At 35.9% G+C, this 26,638-nt stretch overlaps 1 protein-coding gene and 1 long non-coding RNA gene across 10 annotated transcripts in view; one reads left to right on the forward strand and one right to left on the reverse strand.

The window, feature by feature from the left end:
• Positions 1 to 796, forward strand: part of LOC148600620 (uncharacterized) — a 6,983-nt gene extending 6,187 nt beyond the window's left edge. Inside the window, exon 7 of the mRNA XM_088558246.1 lies at positions 625 to 796. Within this exon, the coding sequence (XP_088414372.1) occupies positions 625 to 796 (172 nt within the window). The remainder of the gene's footprint in view (positions 1 to 624) is intronic.
• Positions 797 to 15,008: 14,212 nt separating this feature from the next.
• LOC148600621 (uncharacterized) overlaps positions 15,009 to 26,638 on the reverse strand; it is a 37,389-nt gene continuing 25,759 nt past the window's right edge. For 7 of the 9 annotated variants that reach the window (XR_015917855.1, XR_015917853.1, XR_015917856.1 and 4 more), the window contains 6 exons: positions 24,706 to 26,323; positions 23,517 to 23,651; positions 18,735 to 18,866; positions 18,367 to 18,417; positions 17,333 to 17,417; positions 15,009 to 15,238 (listed from right to left, as the gene is read on the reverse strand). This is a non-coding gene — a long non-coding RNA (uncharacterized LOC148600621). Of the gene's footprint in view, positions 15,239 to 17,332; positions 17,418 to 18,366; positions 18,418 to 18,734; positions 18,867 to 22,099; positions 22,278 to 23,516; positions 23,652 to 24,705; positions 26,324 to 26,638 lie in introns of all 9 variants that reach the window. The other 2 variants (XR_015917857.1, XR_015917858.1) reach the window with 2 other exon arrangements.

A 26,638-nucleotide genomic window follows, 5' to 3' on the forward strand; every position in this document is an offset into this window, starting at 1 on the left:
AATATGCCAAACCAAACATTGGATATATGCACTATACCAAACACTGGATACAGACACTATACAAAACACTGGATACCGACACTTTACCGAACACTGGATACAGACATTGTATCAAACAAAACAACTGATATAGGCACTATACCAAACCAAACACCTGATATAGACACTCTATCAAACAAAACTGTTGGTATAGGCACTATACCAAACCAAACATTGGATACAGACACTATACAAAAAAAAAACACTGGATACAGAAAATGTACCTAACACTGGATACAGAAACCATACAAAATGAAACGCTGGATACAGACATTCCACCAAACACGGGACACAGGCACTGTACAAAACACTGGATACAGACATTATACCAAACACAGGACACGGACATTATACAAAACTAAACATTGGATACGTACACTATAAAAAAACACTGGATACAGACAATATAGCTAACACTGGATACAGACACTATACCAAATTAAACAATGGATACAGGAACTATAAAAAAAAACATTAGATACATAAAGCAATACCAAGCGCTGGGTAGAGACACTATACCAAGAACTGCATAGGGATACTATACCAAACAAAGACTCCAGTAACTTTGCCAAACACTTGATGCAGATACTATATCAAACCAAACATTGGATACAGACACTACCAAATACTGGATACAGATGCTCTACCATACAAAACATTGGATACAGATGCTTTACAAAACATTGGAGACAAACACTATACCAAACACTGGATTGCACTGGATCAAACACTGAATACAGACATTATACCAAACTAAACACTTGATACAGACACGAAAAGAAACACTGGATACAGACACTATACCACACCACACACTGGATACAGACACTATGCATAACACTGGATACAGACACCATACTAAACGAAACACTGGACACAGGTATTGTATCAAGCACTGGATATAGACACTATACGAAACATTGCAACAGACACTATACCAAAGGACACACTGGATACAGACACTATACCAAACACTGGATACAGACAATATACAGAATCACACACTGGATACAGAGAATATACCAAACCAAACACGGGATACAGGGACTATACCAAACACTGGGTACAGTCACTATACCATACAAAGCACTGGACACAGACACTATACCAAAAACTAGTTATAGACACTATACCAAACGAAACACTGAATATAGACGCTATATGAAACCCAACAATTGAAATAGGTACTATACCAAACCAAACACTGGATACATACTACACAAAACACTAGATAAAGACACCATACCAAACGGAAGACTGGACATAGGCACTGTACTAAACGCTGGATATAGACATTATACGAAATATTGCAAACAGACACTTTACCAAACTAAACACTGGATATAGACACTATACCAAACTACCAAACACTGGATACAGACACTATACAAAACAACACACTGGATACAGACAATATACCAAACCAAACACTGGATACAGGCACTATACGAAAAAAAGCACTCGATATAGACACCATTCCAAACACTGGATAGAGACACTATACAAAACACTGGATGCAGACATTATACCAATCCGAAAACTAGATACAGACACCATACCAAACCAAACACTGGGTACCAGAACTGTGCCAAACACTGAATACAGACATTATACCAAACACTGGATACAGGAACTGTGGCAAACACTGGTAACAGACACTATACCAAACTAAACACTAGATACAGACACTATACCAAACAATGGATACAGACACTATACAAAACCAAACATTCTAAACAGACAATATACCAAACCAAACACGAGATATAGGCACTGTACCAAACACTGGACACTATACTAATCTATACACTATACAAACCAAATACTGTATGTAGACAACATTCCAAACCAAACGCTGGATATAGACACTATACCAAACACTGGAGATAGACAATGTTCCAAACCAAAGAGTGTAGAAAGACAATATGGAAAACACTAGATAAAACAGTATACCAAAAACTATTTACAGACACTATACCAAACCAAATACTGGATACAGATACTATAGAAAACACTGGATACAGACACATTACCTAATACTGGATACAGACACTTTGCCAAACCAGATACTGGATAAAGACCCTATAAAAAACAAAACACTGGATATAGACACTATACAAACATTGGATACAGACTCTTTATCAAAGACTGGAGACAGATACTATATCAAACACAGATTACAGACACTATACCAAAACACAATTAGATACAGACAATACACAAAACACTGGAGACAGAGACTATACCGAACAGTGGACATATCCACTATACCAAACACTGGTTACAAACACTATACAAATCCAGACACTGGATACAGACAATAATCCAAAACAAACACCGGATACAGACATAATACCAAACACAGGATACAGACAGTACACCTAGCAGTGAATACAGACACCATACCAAACGAAACACTGGATTCAGGCACTATACCTAATAACAGAAACAGACACTATGCGAAACGCTGGAAACAGACACTATACAAAACCATACACTAGATACAGACACTATACCACAACACACACTGCATGTTGACACTATACCACAACATACACTGCATGTAGACACTATACCAAACACTGGATACAGACACTATACCAAATTAAACAAGGGATACAGACACTATACCAAATTAAACAAGGGATACAGACACTATAAAAAAAACACTGGATACATAAAACAATACCAAGCACTGGATAGAGACACTATACCAAACATTGGATACAGACACTATACTAAACAAAACACTGGATACAGACAATGTATATAACACTGGATATAGAAACCATACCATACAGACATTGCACCAAACACTGGATACAGGTACTGTACAAAACACTGGATACAGACATTATACCAAACACCGGACACGGACACTATACAAAACTGAACATTAAAAACAGACACAATACCAAACTAAACACTGGATACAGACAATATACAAAAATCCTGGAGACAAACATTATACCGATCACTGGATTCAAGCACTATACCAAACACTGGATACAGACAATATACCAAACACTTGATACAGACGCTGTACCTAGCACTGGATACAGACACTATACCAAACCAAACATTGGATACATATACTATATAAAACACTGGATACAGACACAATACCAAACACTGCATACCGACACCATAGCAAAACAAACACTGATACAGACAACGTACCTAACACTGGATGTAGACACTATACCAAACCAAACACTGGAAACAGACAACGAACCTAACACTGGATACAGGCACTATACCAAACCAAACATTGGGTACAGACACTATACCAAGCACTGCATAGAGATACTATACCAAACAAAGAATACAGTAACTTAGCCAAAAAATTGATACCGATACTATACCAAACCAAACATTGGATACAGACACTACCAAACACTGGATACAGATACTCTATCAAACAAAACATTGGATGCAGACGCTATACAAAACACTGGATACAGACAATGTACCTTACACTGGATACAGAAACCATACCAAATGAAACGCTGGATACAGACATTGCACCAAACACTGGATACAGGCACTAAACAAAACACTGGATACAGACATTATACCAAACACCGGACACGGGCACTATACAAAACTAAACATTGGATACAGACACAATACCACACTAAACACTGGATACAGACAATATACCAAAGAATGGATGCAGGCACTGTACCACACAGTTGATACAGACATTATACCAAACACCGCATTTAGACACTGCACCAAACCAAATACTGGATACAGACACTATAAGGAACACTGGACACAGACACTATACCACAACCATACAATGGATACAGACAAAATACAAAACACTGGATAGAGACGCTAGGCGGAACTCTGGATACAGTCACTATACCAAACACTGGATAATGTCACTATACAAAACCAAAAACTGGGTACAGTCACTATACCAAACAACGGATAACGACACTACACCAAACGAAACACTGGATACAGACACTGTACAAAACCCTGGATACAGACACTGTACCAAACGAAAAAAATGGATAGAGGCACTATACAAAACACTAGATAAAGAAAGCAAACCAAATACTGTACACAGACACTACACCAAACCAAAGAGTGGATAGAGACACTGTAGAAAACACTGGATACAGACACTATATCATACACAGGTACAGACACTATACCAAAACAAAAACTGGATGCAGACATTTTACTTAACACTGGATACAGACACTTTGCCAAACAAAACACTGGATACAGACGCTATACAAAGCAAACCACTTGTTACAGACGCTATACAAAACACTTGAGACAAACACTATACCGAACAGTGGATACAGGCACTATACCAAACACTGGATACAGACATTTTACTTAACACTGGATACAGACACTTTGCCAAACAAAACACTGAATACAGACAATATACAAAACACTGGAGACAGACAGTATACCGATCACTGGATGGAGGCACTATACTAAACTCAGGATACAGATATTATACCAAACACTGCATACCGACACTATAGAAAACACACACTGGAAACAGACAATATGTCAAACCAAATATTGGATAGAGACACTATACGAAACACTGGATACAGACACTATTCCAAACCACACACTTGATAGATACACTATACCATACCAAACATTGGATACAGACACTATAAAAAAACACTGGATACAGACACAATATCAAACACTGCATACACACACTATACCAAACACTGGATACAGACACTATACCAAACACTGGATACAGACACTATACCAAACCAAATACTGGATACAGAAAACGTACCTAGCACTTGATACAGACATTATACCAGACCAAACATCGGATACAGACACTGTCAAACACTGGATACAGATACTATACCAAACAGTTGATACAGACATTCTACTAAACACTACACACAGACAATATACAGAATTAAGCACCGGATACAGGCACTGTAGAAAACCAAACACTGGATATAGACACTGTACAAAACCAAACACTGGATAAAGACACTATAACAAACAATAGATAATGACACTACACCAAAACAATACTCGATACAGACACTATAGAAAACAGTGGATAGAGATACTATACCAAAGAAAATACTGTATACAGACACTATACCTAACACCGGATACAGCAATGTACCAAACATTGGATACAGACACTATTTCAAACACTGGATACAGTGACTATACAAAACACTAGATACAGACACAATACCAAACACTGGATGCAGACAGTACACCTAACAGTGGATACAGACACCATACCGAACCAAACACAGGAAAAAAACAATATGCCAAACCAAACCCTGGATACAGGAACTGTACCAAACACGGGATACAGGTACTGTACAAAACACTGGGGACAAAAACCATACCAAACACAGGACACACACACTATACAGAACTAAACATTGGATACAACCGCTATATCAAACACTGGTTACAGACACTATCCCAAACAACACACGGGATACAGACAATATACAAAACACTGTAGACAGACAGTTTACCGATCACTAGATACAGGCACTATACCAAATACTGGATAGAGACACTATACCAAACACTGAACATAGACACAATGCCAAACACTGCATACAGACACTATACCAAACATTGGATACAGCACTATACCAAACAACACACTGGATACAGACAATATACAAAACACTATAGACAGACAGTATACCGATCACTAGGTACAGGCACTATACCAAATACTGGATATAGAAACTGTACCTAACACCTGATACAGGGACTATAGCAAACACTGGACACACCCAATATACCAAGCGAAAAACGAGATACAGACACTCTACCAAACATTGGATACAAACACTATAAAAAACACTTGATAGAGACAATATACAAAACCAAAAAACTAGATGTAGTCACTATACCAAACGATTTATAATGACACTACAACAAACCATATACTGGATACAGATACTATACAAAACATTGGATACAGACATTTTACCAAACATTGGATACAGACACTATACCAAACACTGGATACAGGCAATATACGAAACCAAACACAGGATATAGGCACTATACCAAACACTGGATACAGACGCTATACAAAACCAAACACTAGATACAGACACCATACCAAACCAAACACTGGATACAGGCACTATAACAAACACTGGATACAGACACTATACAAATCAAAACACTGTATGCTGACAATATTCCAAAAAAAAAACCCAAAAAAACACTGGATATAGGCACTGTACCAGACACTGGATGTAGAAACTATACCACACTAAACACTGGGAACAGACACTATACAAACCACTAGATAAAAACAGTCTACCAAATACTATATACAGACACTACACTAAACCAAATACTGGATACAGGCACTACACCAACCAAATACTGAATACAGACACTAGATATAGACACTTTACTTAATACTGGTAACAGACACTTTGCTAAACCAAAAACTGGATACAGACATTACACAAAACACTGGAGACAGAGACTTTACAGAACAGTGGATACATGCACCATACCAAACACTTGATACAGACACTATACCAAACATTGGATATAGACACTATTCAAATCCAGACACTGGATACAGACACCATACCAAACCAAACACTAGATAGAGACACTATATCATACACTGGATACAGACACCATACCAAACCAAACACTAGATAGAGACACTATATCATACACTGGATACAGACACCATACCAAACCAAACACTGGATACCAACATTGTACCAAAATCGGGATACAGTCACTGTACAAAACACTGGATACAGACACTATACCAAAAACAAGACACAGACACTATACAGAACTAAACATTGGACACAACCGCTATATCAAACACTGGTTACAGACACTATACCAAACACACTGGATACAGACAATATACAAAACACTGAAAACAGACATTATACCGATCACTAGATACAGGCACTATACCAAACACTGGATAGAGACATTATACCAAACACTGAACATAGACACTATGCCAAACACGGCATACAGACACTATACTAAACACTGGATAAAGCACTATAACAAACCAAACACTGGATACAGAAAACGTACCTAGCACTTGATACACACATTATACCAGACCAAACATTGGATACAGACACTGTCAAACACTGGATACAGATACTATACCAAACCAAAACTTGGATACAGACGCTGGAGACAAACACTATGCCCAACAGTGGATACAGGCACTATACCAAACACTGGATACAGACATAATACCAAACACTGCATAAAGACACTATAACAAACACTGGATACAGACATTATACCAAACAAAACACTGGATATAGGCACTGTACCAGAGAATGAATGCAGCCACTGTAGCAAACACTGGACACAGGCACTGTACCAAACAGTTGATGCAGACATTCTACTAAACACTGCACACAGACAATATAAAGAATTAAGCACCGGATACAGGCACTGTAGAAAACCAAACACTGGATATAGACACTATACAAAACCAAACACTGGATAAAGATACTATAATAAACAATGGATAATGACACTACACCAAAACAATACTCGATACAGGCACTATAGAAAACAGTGGATAGAGATACTATACCAAAGACAATAGTGTATACTGACACTATACCTAACACCAGATACAGACAATGTACCAAACATTGGATACAGATACTATACCAAACACTGGATACAGTGACTATACAAAACACTGGATACAGACACAATACCAAACACTGGATACAGTGACTATACAAAACACTGGATATAGACACAATACCAAACACTGGATGCAGACAGTACACCTAACAGCGGATACAGACACCATACCAAACCAAACACTGGAAACAGACAATATGCCAAACCAAACCATGGATACAGGAACTGTACCAAACACGGGATACAGGTACTGTACAAAACACTGGTGACAAATACAATGCCAAACACGGGACACAGACACTATACAGAACTAAACATTGGATACAGACACTATACCAAACAAAACACTGGATACAGATAATGTACCTAACACTGGATACTGATAACATACCAAACAAAACACTGAAAACAGCCACTGTACCAAACATGCGATACAGCAACTGTACAAGACACTGGATACAGACTCTACACCAAACACAGGACACAGACACTATACAGAACTAAACATTGGATACAGACACTATACCAAACAAAACACTGGATACAGATTTTGTACCTAACACTGGATACAGATACCATACCAAACAAAACACTGAAGACAGCCACTGTACCAAACATGCGATACAGTCACTGTACAAGACACTGGATACAGACTCTACATCAAACACAGGACACAGACACTATAAAGAACTAAACATTGGAAACAGGCACTATATCAAACACTGGTTACAGACACTATTCCAAACAACACACTGGATACAGACAATAAACAAAACACTGTAGACAGACATTATACCGATCACTAGATACAGGCACTATACCAAATACTGGATATAGACACTGTACCTAACACTGGATACGGACACTATACAAAACACTGGATAAAGACACAATACCAAACACTGAATACACACACTATACCAAACTCTGGATACAGACACTATACCAAACACTGGATATAGACACTATACCACACCACACACTGCATTTAGACACTATATCAAACACTGGATAGAGACACTATATTAAACACTGGATAGAGACACTATATCAAACACTGGATAGAGACACTATATCAAACACTGGATAGAGACACTATATCAAACACTGGATACAGTGCCTATACAAAACATTGGATATAGACACAATACCAAACACTGGATTCAGACAGTTCACCTAACAGTGGATACAGATACCATACCAAACCAAACACTAGATACAGGCACTATACCTGACACTGGATACAGACAATATGCGAAACACTGGAAACAGACACTATACCAAACCACACACTAGACAGAGACACTTTACCCAACCACACACTGGATGCACACACTATATCAAACACTGGATAAGGACACAATATCAAACACTGCATACAGACACTATACCAAACACTGGATACAGACACTATACCAAACCACACACTGGATACAGACATTGTACCAAACAAAACACTGGATATAGGCACTATATTAAACACTTGATAAAGACACTATGCAAAACACTGGATAAAGACACTTCACCTAAAATTGATTGGATACTATAGAAAACACTGGATACATACACTATGCCGAACAATTGATGATGACAATACACCACACCAAACACTGGATAAAGACACTATACCTCACAAAACAAGGCATACAGGCACTGCACAAAACACTGGATACAGGCAATATACCAAACATTGGATACAGACACCATACCAAACAAACACAGTATACAGACACTATACCAAACACTGGATACAAACACTATACCAAACAAACACAGTATACAGACACCATACCAAACACTGGATACAAACAATATACCAAACAAACACAGTATACAGACACTATACCAAACACTGGATACAAACACTATACCAAACAAACACAGTATACAGACACTATACCAAACACTGGATACAAACACTATACCAAACAAACACAGTATACAGACACTATACCAAACACTGGATACAAACACTATACCAAACACTGGATACAAACACTATACCATACCAAACACTGGATACAGACACTATACCAAACACTGGATACAGACACTATACCAAACAAACACAGTATACAGACACTATACCAAACACTGGATACAGACACTATACCAAACACTGGATACAAACACTATACCAAACACTGGATACAAACACTATACCAAACACTGGATACAGCCACTATACCAAACAAACACAGTATACAAACACTATACCAAACACTGGATACAAACACTATACCAAACACAGTATACAGACACTATACCAAACAAACACAGTATACAGACACTATACCAAACACATTATACAAACACTATACCAAACACTGGATACAAACACTATACCAAATACTGGATACAAACACTATACCAAACATTGGATACAAACACTATACAAAACACTGGATACAAACACTATACCAAATACTGGATAGAAACACTATACCAAACAAACACAATATACAGACACTATAACAAACCACACACTGGATACAGATAATATGCAAAACACTGGATACAGACACTACACTGAACACTGGATACAGGCACTATACCAAACACTGGATACAGACACTATACCTAAGACTGGATACAGACATTATACCAATCCAAACACTGGACAAAGGCACTATACAAAACACTGGATAAAGACACTATACCAAACGAAACACTGGATTCAGACACTGGATACAGACACTATATAAAACCAAACACTGGATTATACCAAACACAGGATACAGACACTATACCGAACCAAAGCCTGGATACACACACTATTTCAAACACTGGATACCGGCACTATACCAATCCAAACACTGGATACAGACAATATACGAAACCAAACACTGAATACAGGCAATATACCAAACACTGGATACAAACATTATACCAAACCAAACACTGGACACAGACACTATACCAAACACTGGATACAGATTTTTAGGTTATAAACTTAATTTTTCGCCCATTTTACCAACAAATGAATCGACATTTCACCCACTCCAGAAGAATATTTCAAAAATTTAACCTGAAAAAGTGGTGAAATTTTAACTATTCGCCCCCTTAATGTGAAATCCTCACCATTCTTAAAATGATTGATCGGTTATGGTTTAACGTCCTATGGTGTATATTTTACATGCATGGTACAATCATTTACTAATCGAACAGACCTAGCTTTGTACTAGTTCGACAGGCTGTGCTGGATCTTAAGCATTATCTTGTCAGCTCACATAAACAACAGTCATCAGGTAGGTATTGCCACTCTGACATGTTACTCTGACTCTGAGCCAATCAGTCGTCACTTAATTTCCTTAAACACTGAATGCTTGTTGCAAGAGTGAGTACCGTTTTTAAGTCTTTGGTATGACTCGGTCGGGAACCATTCTTAGAATATAGTTTTGCAAAGGTTATGTTTTGCCAGGGGCGGATTTAGGCGGGGCGTGGCGGGCGTGCGCCCCCTTAAAATTTGCAAAGCATGGGTTGTCATTGGTAGATTTAATCGGCTTTAAGTTGGAACTTTAATTTCTCTCTAATTTTACCACAAAAGATATCTACATTACACTCATTCTAGAAGAATACTTCAAAAATTTAACCAAAAAACATTTAACACTGCGCCCCCTAATATAAAATCCTGGAACCGCCCCTGTTTGCATTTTATTGGTTTTGTATATGCAGGGGCGTAGCTAGACTTTCTTTGAAGTTGATGCTCATATTCGTCAAGAGGTATACGGGACTGCTAAAGGCCCCAAGTGGGGAGGGGGCAGGGAGCGAAGCACCGCAAAGCTTCCGGTGTTTGAGCGATTTACACCTATAAAGGTTAGTCAAAATTTATGCTGTGAGATAATTTTGTGGAAAATGTTTTGTTTTAATTTTTTTAATAGCAGCAGTGACAGTGATGATCGAGGATAAAACTAAAATAAAGAAATTGTCCTCCCCACTGATATGTTGTATTTTGTATTGTTTTAAACTGTTGATCCCTTCAGCACCTGTTTTCATACCACAGCGCATACGTTATGCTAGAGCTTGCTGTAACTACACAAAATTTTTGTACCACGATAGACTTCTTACAATAAGGCTTCTGGAACAGTGTAATGTTGCTACAAGAATGAGGTCATCACTATAGAAGTTTTATGGTTGTCATCATGAACTCGTGGATCAAAACGGTGTATTAGTTTGCAACATGAGCGTCGACCAATTTGTTCAGCGTGTAATAGTTTTTCTTTCCTCTTTCGTCTACCCTGGACTTGACTATTTATGAGCAATTCTACGAATGTTTCTAGAAAAGCAGTTACCCTACCGGTGCAACTGGTCCATGTTCCCAGTTTGTTTTTTTTTTTTTTTTTGTCCAGATTGCTCATTTTACTTTTGTTGCTTTGTAAGTATTATTCTGGTATTTTTTGTGTGTGTCGTCTTTTTTATTGGATAACATTCTTTTGATTCGCACTAGAGTCTTGGTTCCCTTGATTACTCCTTGTACCTTACAGTGGTCTCGGAAATAGTTGTATCTCGACTCGGGTTCCATGGGTTACCTGATTTTTAAGCTTTTGAAAAAAAAACCTATTTATGCAAACAATTCCTTCAACTATTTTCGAAAAGTCTGATTTACAAAATAAAAAAAGATTAGTCTTTTACGTTTTTAAATCATCACTGCAACCTTCATCAATTTGGCAAATCATTATGAACAACCCATTCATGTTTGAGATTAATGAACTTTTGAATAGGTAAGTGCTGCTCGTTCTACAATAGTACACCCGAGTCTATACGTGTTCCTTCCGTGAGACCTGGTTGTTTTTATCTGTTATTGTTTTTTTTTTTTTTTTCAAGATCATATAACGACCTTGAATCTGTGTTTCATGTATGATATAAAGTATTAGCAAATGAGTAATGTTGGCTTTACATTAACTGTCTTATGGTCTACGCACAGTATACCTTCTATGTCCTTTTTTTCCAGACAATCTCGATTTGTCTTCAACTTTTGAGAATGTGATTCAGAGTTTAACATGATAAACTCGTGCATATCTTTGTTCAATGAGGACATAGTAAATCAAGAAAAAACAGAGAAACTCTCTTACATGATCGCTTCCACTACTAAATTACATCCTCGTCTTCTTTTCTTCTCTGTCGCTCTTTAATTTTATTTTATTTTATTTTATTCCTTTTTAAATAATATAGAAGCTCATGCTTCGGAGCTTTCGCCTAGCTACGCGCCTGATATGGAATGCAACCACTGTATTGAATGTTTTGTTTTCTCCTGGAGCTTGAGTCGTGTAATTTCTAAGATTAAAAAGCTTAGGAAATTAAGGTTGTTCGAAGCAATAACATTGTTCATGTAACGCAGTATTAATGTTATACATGTATTTGACTTTTTCAAAACTACCCCATCCTCTAAATGGGTAACCTACTCCCGAAATGAACTTTGTATTTAATGATAAAAATATGAAAGTTACAGATATGCATAAACATTTAGTAACGATGCAAAGTGGAATAATCATGTTGAATGTATAATCAAAAATGTATCGAAACATTTGAATGTATTACGGAAACTTAAGTATAGTTTAGGACGAAAGAATCTTGAATCACTACATCTGACTTTTATTTGACCGTTATTTGAATATGCATGTGAAGTTTGGGACAATATGGCGTGGGTTATTGCAATAAACTTGAACAATTGCAGCTAGAGGCTGATCGAATAGTAACTGGACTTCCAATCTTTACTAGTGCACGAATCATTTATAGTGAAATCGGTTGGAAAACTCTAGCAGAAAGACGTGAAAGAAGAAAACTACAGTTGTTCTGTAGTATTCAACATAATAATGCTCCAGAATATTTATAATATTTGATCCCACCAACAATTCAGAGTACAACGGTTTACCCCTTACGTAATGGAAATGACTTGATACATCCTTTTTATCGATCAACTATACGGTTATGGAATAAACTCAATTTGTCTACTCGTAACATTGAATCTATAGGTAAATTTAAAAATGAATTAAAGAGGAGTAAATCAAATCCAGCAAACAGGGTTCCTAAATATTTCGAGTTTGGAAATCGTAAATTAAACATTATTTTAACACAAATACGATGTTCGGCCTCCTTTTTAAATTATGATCTCTCGAGAGTTAATATTATAACTGATCCATCCTGCCGATGTGGTGCTAGCATTGAAGATTCAAATCATTTTTTCTTTGAATGTCCTCACTATTCTGATATTAGAAACAGACTCCTTATTAATCTAAATTGGTTACCGGAAAATTGTCGAGTAAATTTAAGTACCTTAACGTGTGGTCACCCGGCTCTTACCGATGAGCAAAATACAATAATTTTTATTCATGTATATAATTATATAAAAGGATCTAAGAGGTTCCATATTGTATAATCAGTATCATTGATACTGTAAGTATATTTATAACAACCACATACATCATCACATCATCACAATATTTGCTAGTTATATCATGTCAATATTATGTTTATATATTTATTGTATTGTTTTTGTATGCTTTCAATATGTATTGTTACACACTGTATATGGGAGAAGACTTAATAAGTTTGTCTAACTTGTGTCTAATCCCTTTTGCATAATTACGCAAATAAAATATGTTTAAACTAATGGGTAACCTTAGGGCACTAAGATATAGTAAATAACACACTGGAAGGTTTTTGGAAGTAAAAACTTTTATGTATATTGTATTTGTAAGAATCAGATAAAACTCGAAGAATCCCAAACATGGATGCCAAAAAAAACCAAAAACTTAACAATTTACACATGTACTTTCAGTCAACAGTGGCGGATCCAGAGTTTTAGGTAAGGGGGGGGGGGCAAGATTTGTTCATTCAACTGAATTTATCAAAATAACATGGACAGCCTTGTCTTTATTCCTTGGTACAAAAACAAGCAGTAAAATCACACTGACAAAGAAGTGGCTTATTTCATATCATTGATTTTTAATCTACTGATTCTTACAGAAAAAAAAAAATGATAGTCTAGTGAGGTATAACTGGCTATTCATTTTTTGACTAGGTGGGAAACTTTCCTGTGAAACAGCTTTTTGGAGGTAAACAGTGTTACTTTGTGTAAGATTGAACTTCATTTTTTGCCCTATCTATAGAAACAAAATGTTTTTCATTGAATTTCTTTGGTTTAATTTAGCATTGTTTTTCCTCTTGTTCCTTTTAAATGACATATTTCCCACAATCTCTCTTTAAATTTTGAAATAACTACCATAAACAGCACATATACAATTTAGAATAGCACCATAGTTTGTATCAACAAAATGTAACAACATAAATGTACAACTCAACATGTACAATCATGTGTGGATTTTTCTTTATTACTCCATATAAGACATCAAAATATGTAGTATAAACAATAGATTTTGTGTACAAAATTCTTTGTCACAATAAAACAGTCATGCATGAAACACACTTCAGCTAATTTGAAACTATCAAATCAGTTCAGTCTCATATTCTTTTCTGTCTATATTTGCACAAAATAAACCACAATTAATCCAAGAAGTCTTTGTAGGAAATATGATGGAATCTGAAAAAGAAAAAAAAAGATTCTGTTATACAGAAATAGGATAATAGATATTATTTCAAACATGCAAGTGCTACAGTGTAGTATATGTAAATGTATACATGCACATATATTTGTCATTGAATTATCATGATGAGAATAATTTAACCAAACAACAGATTTGTATTTTCTTCAAAATGATATAATGAATTGTTAATTATAATTGTTTCAATACTTCTGGAAATGTTTTTTGCACTTTACTGAGCGCATTTAAAGTGCTAGAGGAATAAATATAAGGCACATTTCATTTTAAAACATAAGTAGTTAAAGGAATGTCATGTACTTATGCCACAACAAGATATTTGAAGGAATTTCTAATTAATATTTTAATTTTTCTGACTTTCAAAATTGCAAAATGATTGACGACAGAATATAACTAGACATTGCCCTTAATGGGACTGATACCCAACACCTATTGAATCCTGTATGATGACCCAGGATTCATATTGGACACAATTATGGAGGATAAATGAAGTATTTTTTAACACACTGTTTTGATGCCATTTCTAAAACACCCCACTCAATAATATTGTTTTTGTTGACAACACAATAACAGAACATAACTGTAAATTTACTTTAAACATAAATTCATATGACAACATGGATATCCAAATTTGGTAATCCAACATCCTGTTAAGTTTCATAACAATCCTGCAAGTTGTTGAAAAGGAGTTGCAGACAATGGATGGGACTAAGCTTTGCTGAAAAATGCCCGAGTTCAACAGCCATCATTTCCCCTTGACTCTGTTTACGAAAGGGGGGGGGGGGTAAAAAATGCCTAAGTACAACAGCCATCATTTCACCTTGACTCTGTTTACGAAAAGGGATGATGTTTATGTCTGTTTTACTATTCTCAGAGTCTTGTTTATAAACATGTGCAGGTACATTTAACTTCTAATTATGAATTAACTAACTAGAATTTGTTTTGTATCTAAATATAACTTCTCACAGTTACACACTGCAAATTAGTGAACTATTTTTAGAATATTTAGATCAACACAACATACACCTAGTAAAAAGGTGGAATGAGACTATGCACAAAACAAGAAAAATGTCTCAGAATGTGACGATTCTATTCGCTACACTGCTCCATCGGATCATATTGATACAGGGAACATATGTAAACGTATAGAAAGGTCTGAAAAATTCCCAACGATGTTAGAACTGTCAAATTTGTGATGCAAATATTTGGTCGTTCCCTCCGTGGGACTCGAACTCGTACCGCTGTGACATCTATGGCAACACCGCCTGCACAAAGTCCAGCGCCCTAGACCACTCGATTTGTTGTGACATGCATCATTAATTTGATCCTCTATCCTACATAATAACATCTAACTGAACTGTCCCATACTACCATACATCATGTACTGAGTTACAGCCCTAGATTAATCCTACGAGGAGGAATGACCCGGCCAGCAAAAGCTATATTTTTATATAGCCTAGCTGGCCAAGCGGTCTAGGGCGCTGGACTTTGTGCAGGTGGTGTTGCCATAGACGTCACAGCGGTATGAGTTTGAGTCCTGCGGAGGGAACGTCCAAAAATTTGCATCGCAAATTTGACAGCAAATTTTTTATCCTTCCCTCCGCGGGACTCAAACTCGTACTGCCGTGACATCTATGGCAACACCGCCTGCACAAAGTCCAGCGCCCTATATATATCTATATATTTTAATTTTTACCCAATTTAAAGACTACTTTCTCTTTGACTTCATTTCCTTGACCCATTTCTTTGGGCCTATCTGATACCTATTTGAGTTTGACTGAAGGTCTATTGTTAGCCTTGCATGCAATGCTCAGTATAAAATCCCTCAAGTTGGATTACCTCCCTTTGAAGTCCCCAACAGTAACTATATTCCTTCATGTTCATCTACATATGATGCAAACTTTCCTTTAAAGTTTTATCAAAATCCCTTCAGCGGTTTACGAATTGTGCTTACAAGAATTGTGGCCAGTTGGATGGACAGACAGACAGAATGAGAGACAGACAGACAGACAGGGAGATTCCAATATATTCCCAAACTTCGTTTGCAGGGAGTATAACAACATGTTTTTAAATACCTGGATCCTTAGTACATTAAGGACATAATCTAATATTTAATCTTTACAAGCTGCAGTAGAGTTCCATTCAATCCAACTTTGATGTCTGTAAATAAAATTAACATATAAATGTGCCATGTACATATGTGAATTTTAGATATCATCATGAAATATGAAGCTGTATCTAGTGTTGTGCTAGGTATACCCCTACTCGTACAGGAAGCTGACCTCGGAGAGCAACCAAACGTGCTTCTTACTTACATTTTACATTTACATATATAAATCCTCATACAAATTTTGAAATCCATCCCCTGGGAGTGAAATAATTTTAAGTTACAATATTCTCACAGAAATACAGACAAGGTAATACAAATATGTACAATGTATGCAGCAATACATACGTGTACTTTCAGTAAAAATTATGAAATGATAACCGGTACACTTCCATTTGTCTTCTTATAATTAGTTTTTTTTTTTTTTCGAGGAGATGTGCATGTATATTACAATGTAGGTGCACCAACAACACTGTATAGTTGGGCAATATAAGTAGGTATAGAATTACAGCACAAAAAAATAAGGTACACATATTACATTTTAAACCAAATGTTTGCCTCACATTTCCCCAACTAACAAACAAATATATCATATTTTTTTGTGGAATTAAAAAAACACAGCGTCTTTACCTACACTCATCTGAATGAACAAACAGAAAAGGTGCTTTCCTCGTTCGCTACCCCGGACTTGACTTTTTATGAGCAACTCTGGTGGTGTTTCTAGAAAAGCAGAGAACGCTTACTTTACCGGTGCACCTGGTCCATGCTCCCAGTTTTTAGTGGAGTCCGACTTGCTCATTTGCTTTTGTTACTTTGTATGTATGATTTTAGTTATTTTATGTTGTGTATGTCTGTTTTCCATGTCAAATCTTTGTCCCTGGATTACATTCTTTTGATTACTGCTATAACCTTGGTTCCCTTGCTTACTCTTTCACTAAGTACATCCATTTTATGACACAAATAAGAAGTTACAGAGCTCTCATACTTTGGTTTGATCCTTACCAGGGCATATTAGAATCACTGTGCACATCATGCAAGACAGCTTTTTCCCTCCTGCAAAAAAATAAATTCAATGCTGTTCATTCCATAAATAATGAAAGCTGAACAAAAGACACCCTTGTTTCATCATTAATTTGATAAAGTAGCGTATTTCCTATAGAAACATAGCCCCAATACATAAAAAACTGTAAAATTTGCTTATATTATTCACTTCCTGCTATAGGCCAAAGGAAATTAGGTAATGAAAAACACATATTTCTAACTAAAATGCAGTTGTTTTTTTTTTCTGGTGAAGCATAAAATCAGCATTCTAACTAAATAATGTACACAATATGATAGTGCGGTGTATGTTACAAAATAAAAATGCTTACATGAATCTTTTAAGAAGGTTATTTTCAAATCAAGTATCCAAATACATAAGGCTGTGGTGCTACGGCAGGGCACAGTTGTTCAGCCAAACCTCTAAAACCTGGCAATTGACATCTATTCTTGATTGCTTATACCTATATAAGATAGAACATTGTATTTATTACATGAAAAATCACAATTTGCACCATATTACCAAAATACATGAAATTCACATGCTTTATGCTATGACAATTAGGCCTCAGACTGAGTCACTGACAATTCAAGGTTTACAGGAAGAAATATGACTAAAGTATGATAAAAATTGTTATTCCAGACTTGTTATAAATTACAATATTTATCGTAACAGTAATTAGCACCAAAACTTTTCAAAAACATAGTCAACATGAATGAATCTGATATTAAGTGACCAAATGTTACATATGGTAAGGGGAAATAACTGTTCAAAATAGTCTTCAAGTACTGCATAAAGACATTATTTCTAGAAAAATATCAATTGAATGGAGCAAAAATACAAGTAAGTGATCCCTTCAAATATACATAATAAGCGTGCACCTGCATTGAAAACTTCTATATCAAGTCATGCAGGTGTAAGTGTGTGTGTATGCCATGGAGCGGTGTCCACAGAAAGTTATCCGGTTATTTTTTTCAACAGTAACACACTTATTTCTGTCATTTTTGTGTCTCAAGTTTTAACTTAGTGATACTATGCAAAAACATGTTACAAGTATCAAGATGTTGCATTGCATGTGTTGAAAAATTGAAAAAAGACCATTCAGGTATAAGAGAAATGGTAGTATTTATTTTTCCATGGCCATCAATACTTACCTTTTTGAAGTTTTTCAGTAATTTCTAATGTACAATGTGCATTCCATACATGCATGTAATTCAATTGATAACTTAAAATTACATACCAGTACATGTACTGATACACTGTATACATGTACAATTCCATGTCTTAAATTAAAGCCTGCAGCCAGCAAACATAGCCACATACATGTGTTTCTTACTAGTATGAAATTTCTGCATAAAAAACTGAATATTATTTTTCCCCCCTATTTAAATTATCAATGAAAATACTACAATTTCTTTGTACCTTGTATATTGCCCTTACTAGTCTAAGAATGATCAACACTATATTTTTTTTTCCTGTGAATTTTTTTTTCCAGTGCTAAGAATGAAAACTGACCCGTGGAGGTCTGGGTGTCAAAATTACCCAACTCTACCTACCTGTCCCTATTTCCAGTGGCAATCAAAATTTGTCGACCCTATTGTCCTTGTGTCCCATCCCATTTTTCATTTCATCATCATTTCATGTTCATTTTATCATCCACTTCATGTTCATTGCCTGAATATAGCTGAAATATTGCTGCTCGGGCTTTAAACCCCAACAAACAAACAAACAAACAAAGAATGAAAACCAGACATATGTGTACACAAAGGAGTATTAAAGTATTAGGCATGTACATTCATGCATGTACATGTATGTACAATAATTCTGTATGGGTTCAGGCAAAATGTTTACCTATACAAAAAAATTTGTTTGTGTTTAATTGTATTTGTACATGCACTTGTCTACTGCTTGTAAGACTTAAGTTATCCCCCATCATTATGCTACAACATATGTGTGTATGTTCAAATGTTGCTTTCATACTCTGTTGTCAAAGAATTTAAAACTTGTGCATGTCGTTTGAGTATTTCCTTCAATAGGCTTTATTGCTGATATTATATTCTAAGACTGGCATTTCAAAGGTCGATGCACAGTTGTATTCTGTGCTGGCATAATGTACTATATCAGGATAGGCAATGCCATTTGTGTTATTCTAAAGAAGTTGGAAATGTCAGAATCCCATTATCTTTTTACTTGTAGGAACAATGAGTTAGTGTGTCTGATCAGTAAATACATGTACAATCCAAGTTATTATAAGGTTATGTATATTTTTTGCGAAATTCGAAAAAATGTTTTAATGATTTTGACATACATGTGTGTGTTGATTTTCATTTAATCTGTTTTCATTCTTACTTTTGCCACATTGTTATATACTTGTTCATACATGCATATTGCTCTTGTAGCACTTAATTGTGTCTGAGTTCGCAAAATAAACTTGTCTTGTCTGGTAGGTGTCTCTGTAAGTATATAATGTAGGTCACCAGAAATATGGACTTCCACAGGACTATGCCATAATCTACAGCTTATTAAAGAAACAGCGTTCTCCCCAGGCCATTATAGCACTGTACTTTGCAGCACTATGGTTTCTTAGCATTGTGCTATCAGTAATTAATTTTGGTTAGAATGCACTATTGGCACTGTGCTATAATTTTGGAGGAAAGGGGAAAGAGCTATGCCAGTAAGCACTACGCTATTTAAAAATTATGGGGAGAACACTGAGAATTGATTGTGGTTAGTTGTTTTGTGCAGAATTGATTTCAATGACTGTGGCTCATACATGTACACTGTACACGTACATGTACAAATTTGACTGACAGATTTGACTGGAGGGTCGATACATGTACATGTACATGTGTAAGTTGAATTTTGAATTGATTTTGTTTGTTTGTTTGTTTGTTGGTGTTTAACGTCCGAGCAGCAATATTTCAGCTATATTCAGATGATGAATATGAAATGGATGATAAAATGATTGCCACTGGAAATAGGGAGAGGTGCGAGGAACGTGGCATCTTTCCCAACACGGTGAACCACTATGGTTTGCGGTCAGGTTTTCCGTATTATAGCCTGACAACCCCAGCATGCAACACGCCAGAGGTACCCCATTCTACCACCTGGGGCACACATCCCAGTTGCTCTGTGGGCAGAGTGCCCCAGCCCCGGGCTAAGGTTCTGAGCACTATTTAGTGCATTTTGAATTGAAAATGTAGAAACTAAAATAGTCAAGTTTTTATACCTTTAAATTTAATTATTCAGGATGTTGAACAGTTTGAGTCCATTAATCTAAGTGTTTCATGTAATTTACAGTAAATTGAAAACATACCTGAATGTTACACAAACTGGCACACTTCTAAAATGTGACATGATCTTTTAAAGATCATGTCATATATAATCATGAATATTTAACACGGAACTTATATACATGTAATCGTATGTTTGAACTCCCTTTTATTTTAACCATTTTGTTGCAATATAATCTAAGAATAATGACATGTTTATAAGACCAAGAAAAATACACACATAAAAAGAAAGAACATGAAATGTACATGTATAGAAATGAAAAAAAAAAATGAGTAACCCAGAATCCATACACTATTATGTTAGAAACAACTGTTGAGTTGCTAAAATATTTCAAGTCCAGGTATGGAAGTGGTTGAAAAACCAAAACACTAAAAACTTCTACTATTATGGTGTAACACATACATATAAAATAAGCACAATTTGCGCAACATTCAACAAAGTAAAGGAAAATTAGCGGTGCGGTGACAGTTGTGACAGGGAAATGTTCTTTTGGAATTCACAATGTTAATGTCCAGATATGATGATACTGAATTTAACTGTTTTTTGTACATGTAGCTTCAGCAATACATGTACATTGCAGCTGTAAATAAAAAAGAAACAAGATTAAAACCCTATGTTTACATCTTTTGATTATAGATGCTTATCTATAAAAATTCTTCTTGAATTCACATCTTTAGTTAATAATAACCAGTACACTTAAATAATATGGGCTATACCAATGCTCTGACAGTTCTTATGTCCAACAGGTTGATGGTCTGACAGCTCTAAGAAATGTTATTAAAAAGTAAAAGAAATGATTCATCCATGTACATGTATATCTCAAGTCTACAGGGACATATAACCACAATAAGGAAAGTTGGTGTGTTAAGGGCATAAAAAGATGAGACATGTTGTTTTTTTTTTCTGTCACATATCTTTAAAGTGCATATCCAATGAAAACTATGGAACTGAATACATGTATAATGAAACAAGTCAATAGGTGTGGATATTTACCTACTTCCCTCCCCCTTGTAGGCAGTACTATCAGTCAAAATTAATTGTTACCTTTTAAAGAGAAAAGACTTAAGAAGTAGTCTTTGTAAGAATCATGCAAATTCTGTAATACATGATACATCCTAAAAAAGGCTACACATTTTTTTGTTATTATATTACTTAATAGGTCTATATGATAAAATCTGTAAGCATTCATTCCAAAATTGTCAGCTCTTAGAGATAATCCACATTGAAAATCCAACAGTTTTTATTGTATTTTAGTATCTCACAGAGTAAGTTCCCTTAATTTTGAATTCTACAGTACACTCTTTATGATTATTATTTCCTAAGAACAAGGTTTATATGGAGAGCCACATATTAATTTCTGTTTACTTCAAACATTTTAAAATAAATACAGTGCATGTCCATGTATCAAAAATAAAAATATGTAGGCTTTCCAACAAATGATTCACAATTTGCATGATTCTTATCTGGAGTGCTACTTAAAATGTTATTTTTAAGTCCCAGGTTCTTGGACCAATTTTAAACATGTTCTAGTGATTACAAGTCCTGTACTGCAAAGTGGGGGAGGGGGTAAATGTTTATGTACATAATAATAGGGGTGTCTGTCTTTATGTTCATACTTCCTTCCTTCCGTTACAAAAGGTGGGACCCATCTATTATCCATTAATCATCATACACCACTTAACAGAATTGTATGAATTTTCACAGAATCTTAATTACATATATATTCCAATTGTGCACCTCCTATACAAGATTTGAAATAACAAAAGGTCTCGTTTTTGAGAATGCAGTTTAATCAGATGAAGAAGAGTCAAAAGCTTACATCCGAATGAATCTGCAAGATCACCAACAAGACGACATCGAAGCTGATTCCGTATCCAGGACTGACAGCTCACAAGTGGTAAAAGAAGATGGAAGTGGTGTGATTAAATCCAGTATGATCCTGCGGCCACGGTTCCTGAAAGCAGACAAAGAAAAGGTTATATCAAACAATTCTCATATTATTGAGAGTGAAAAGATGTTTGACATGTTCAACTTGGCGTACCAACAGCACAGGGAAACACCAAAAACTTGCAAGAGGCCATGGATGGAGCCACATAGTGACAGAAAATGGGGTGCCTGTATCATGTACAGAGTTCGGTGTGCAAACTGTTGGTTTGCGACTCCAACACTAGCAAAGTTGTACTCAGAAGTTGAAAACAACAAGCCAGGGCCAAATCCAGCCGGTACTAACATTGCGCTAGTTTCAGCAGGACTAGATAGTCCAATAGGAAGCACCAAGACCCAGGAGATTTTAGCGTGTGTAAGTGTTCCACCTCCATGCAAGAGTGGTATGCAGAGAAACACCGACCGAATTTCTAAAGTTATGGTAAAGCAGAACAAGGACGACATGAAAGTGTGATAGATGTGACCTTAGATGGCAGGTACCCAACTGCAACAAGGTCCAGCAGGAAGAAACCAGGGTTAAATGCATCACAGGCACAGATGCTTGCGATTGAACAAAATACTCCATGGAAGTTTGTAGTCACAGTATCTTCACTAAACCAGCTATGTTGGAAGGGAGCTTGGCTCAGAGGAAAGGGATTTGATGCAGAGTGCCCAGGCCATGAAGGCTGTACTGCTACCCTTCATAGAACTATACCAATATCAGAATATGCCATGGGAAAAGAAATTGGAAATCAGCTTGCACTGCAAGGTATGCTTATCCGTTATGCCACAACAGATGGAGATTCGCGTTCCGCTAAAGGAGTAGAAGATGCCATACATGTACTGTATCCTATGTGGGAAGTGCAGAGACTGGCTGACCCAGTACATCTAAGCCAACATCAATTCCGAGCGGGAATGCGAGCTGAGTTTAGTGAGACCATGTTTCATGGACAAACTAAAGAAGAGAACAAGGACTTGAAGAAAATGTTTAGCCTGGACTTGAAGTGTCGCAGTTCCATGATATTGAACCAGTTAATGAATGAATATAACTAGGACACAGAAAAAGTATGTAAAAAATTACCTACCATCCTTTCAACTACAGTCCAGTGTTATGGTGGAGACTGTTCATCTTGCCTTAAGGAGTCTGTGGTATGCAAAGGTACAGTCAGTGATAACTGGTGGACCAGATCCTTTTACCTAAGCACTTACAACATCACTGTGCTGAAAATAGATGAAATTGATGAAATTATACTGCTAAAACTACTGAAAATGATACTTAGTGAGGAAGCAGTCAATAGCATGAGAATGTTCCACACAACAAATAAAAATGAAGGAGTTCATCGTGCATTGAGTGTGAGTTTACCAAAAAATGTAACTCATGGAAAAAAACATGGAAGGCAGACTTCATTCTGCAATACGCAGGACCAACAACAGACCTGGTACATCAGCCAAGATGAAAAGCAAAGAGTTGAACATTAAAGTGTCCGAAGACTGTGAGACCTTCTTTGATAAAATGGACAGAGAGTATACTTACAAAAGGACTTATGAGCAGAAACCTGAAGTAAAGATAAGAAGGTTACAACAGGCAGCTGTCAGACTGGAGGAACACAAGATTCATAAAGAGCTCCACAAAAAGAGACCAGACTATGTAAAAGGGCAACTAGATCCTGTACCAGATGAGCTGATGCATGATGCATACTGCAAGAAGAAGATGCCTAAGTAAAAGACAGACAGCTTAAAAAAATCAAAGGTCCTTTTAAGGACCACCCAAATCTTTCAAAAAGATTTCTTATATTGATACCAATAAAATGAAATTTAATGAATAAATGAACACTTTCCCCTGCCCATTTTCTTTTAAATCCATTGAAATACCTAAATTATTATCTGGCATCTTAAGGTGCACTAAACAGGGCGGAAAAGGGGCAATGTGACCTATACATTCCCCTTTCGACACACATGTTTGCCTACTGTTGTTGAAACCATGTGGTTCCAACACCAGATGGGCTGCATTTATGCATTTGGTATTGTGGCACAGGTGTGATACATCAACAGCTGCTAACTGTGCAGCCCTATGCTGTATCATGTATGCAAGCCTGTGCACATATAATAATTTCCACCCAATGGCACCAGGAAATCTACAATTTATGACCCCATATTTGCCATTTGGTGTACATGACCCTGTCCAAATAAAACACTCTCCATTTAGCCCAAGGGCACATTTTTCCTCTAGCTTTTGATGGTACTTCTGAAAAAAGGCATCCATTTTGTAAAGTTACTTTTTCAAGCAAGATTGAGTAGGAATATTTCTCAAAAAGAGGATTTGGTACTCCTCAAAACCACCAAAAAAAATCCAAATTTGAGATATCCAACCCCTATCTTTTGAAAAATGGCTAAATTATGCAAAATTTCCTCAAAATATAGTAAATTTGATATATTTCAATAGTACTGTACCTCTACTACACATATGAAACATAAAAATACTCACCAATATGAAAATGTAGCCATATCAGCTGTTTTTGTATGCAAACATACCTCTCTATTAGATGCGCTAAAGTTAAAATATTGTAATAAAAAGCCATCTTCTGTTATTTCATCATATTTCCAATTATTCAGCAAAGTTTCGATCAAATCGGTCCATCATCATGTCCACAAACCAGCTTCAAAGACAGCTACCCAAAACTGTTTTCAGCTCTTCTTTCTTATCTGAAAAATTCAAAAAGTTAGATATGACCACTTTTATCAATATTGCAATAACTTTTTTACTTTTTGAGATATTTTCACAAACTAAAGTGTTTTTTTCTCTTGGATAATTATAGTATTTGAATTACAAATTTTCTTTTATCAAAATAGTTTTAAAGTGGTTTAATTTTTTCTTTCCAATTCCAAATATGGAAAAAAATAGAATTGAATCAAATGAAACTAAAATTAAAAATACTTCTACTTCATAAAAAAAATAGAAAAAAATATTATAAATTACTTTAATGATTCAGAAAACAGCCCCAATTTACAGATTCTTGA

The sequence above is a fragment of the Perna viridis genome, chromosome 13 (genome assembly GCF_037379345.1).
Source record: "Perna viridis isolate PV_CMFRI_1.1 ecotype Kerala chromosome 13, ASM3737934v1, whole genome shotgun sequence".
Lineage (NCBI taxonomy): Eukaryota > Metazoa > Mollusca > Bivalvia > Mytilida > Mytilidae > Perna > Perna viridis.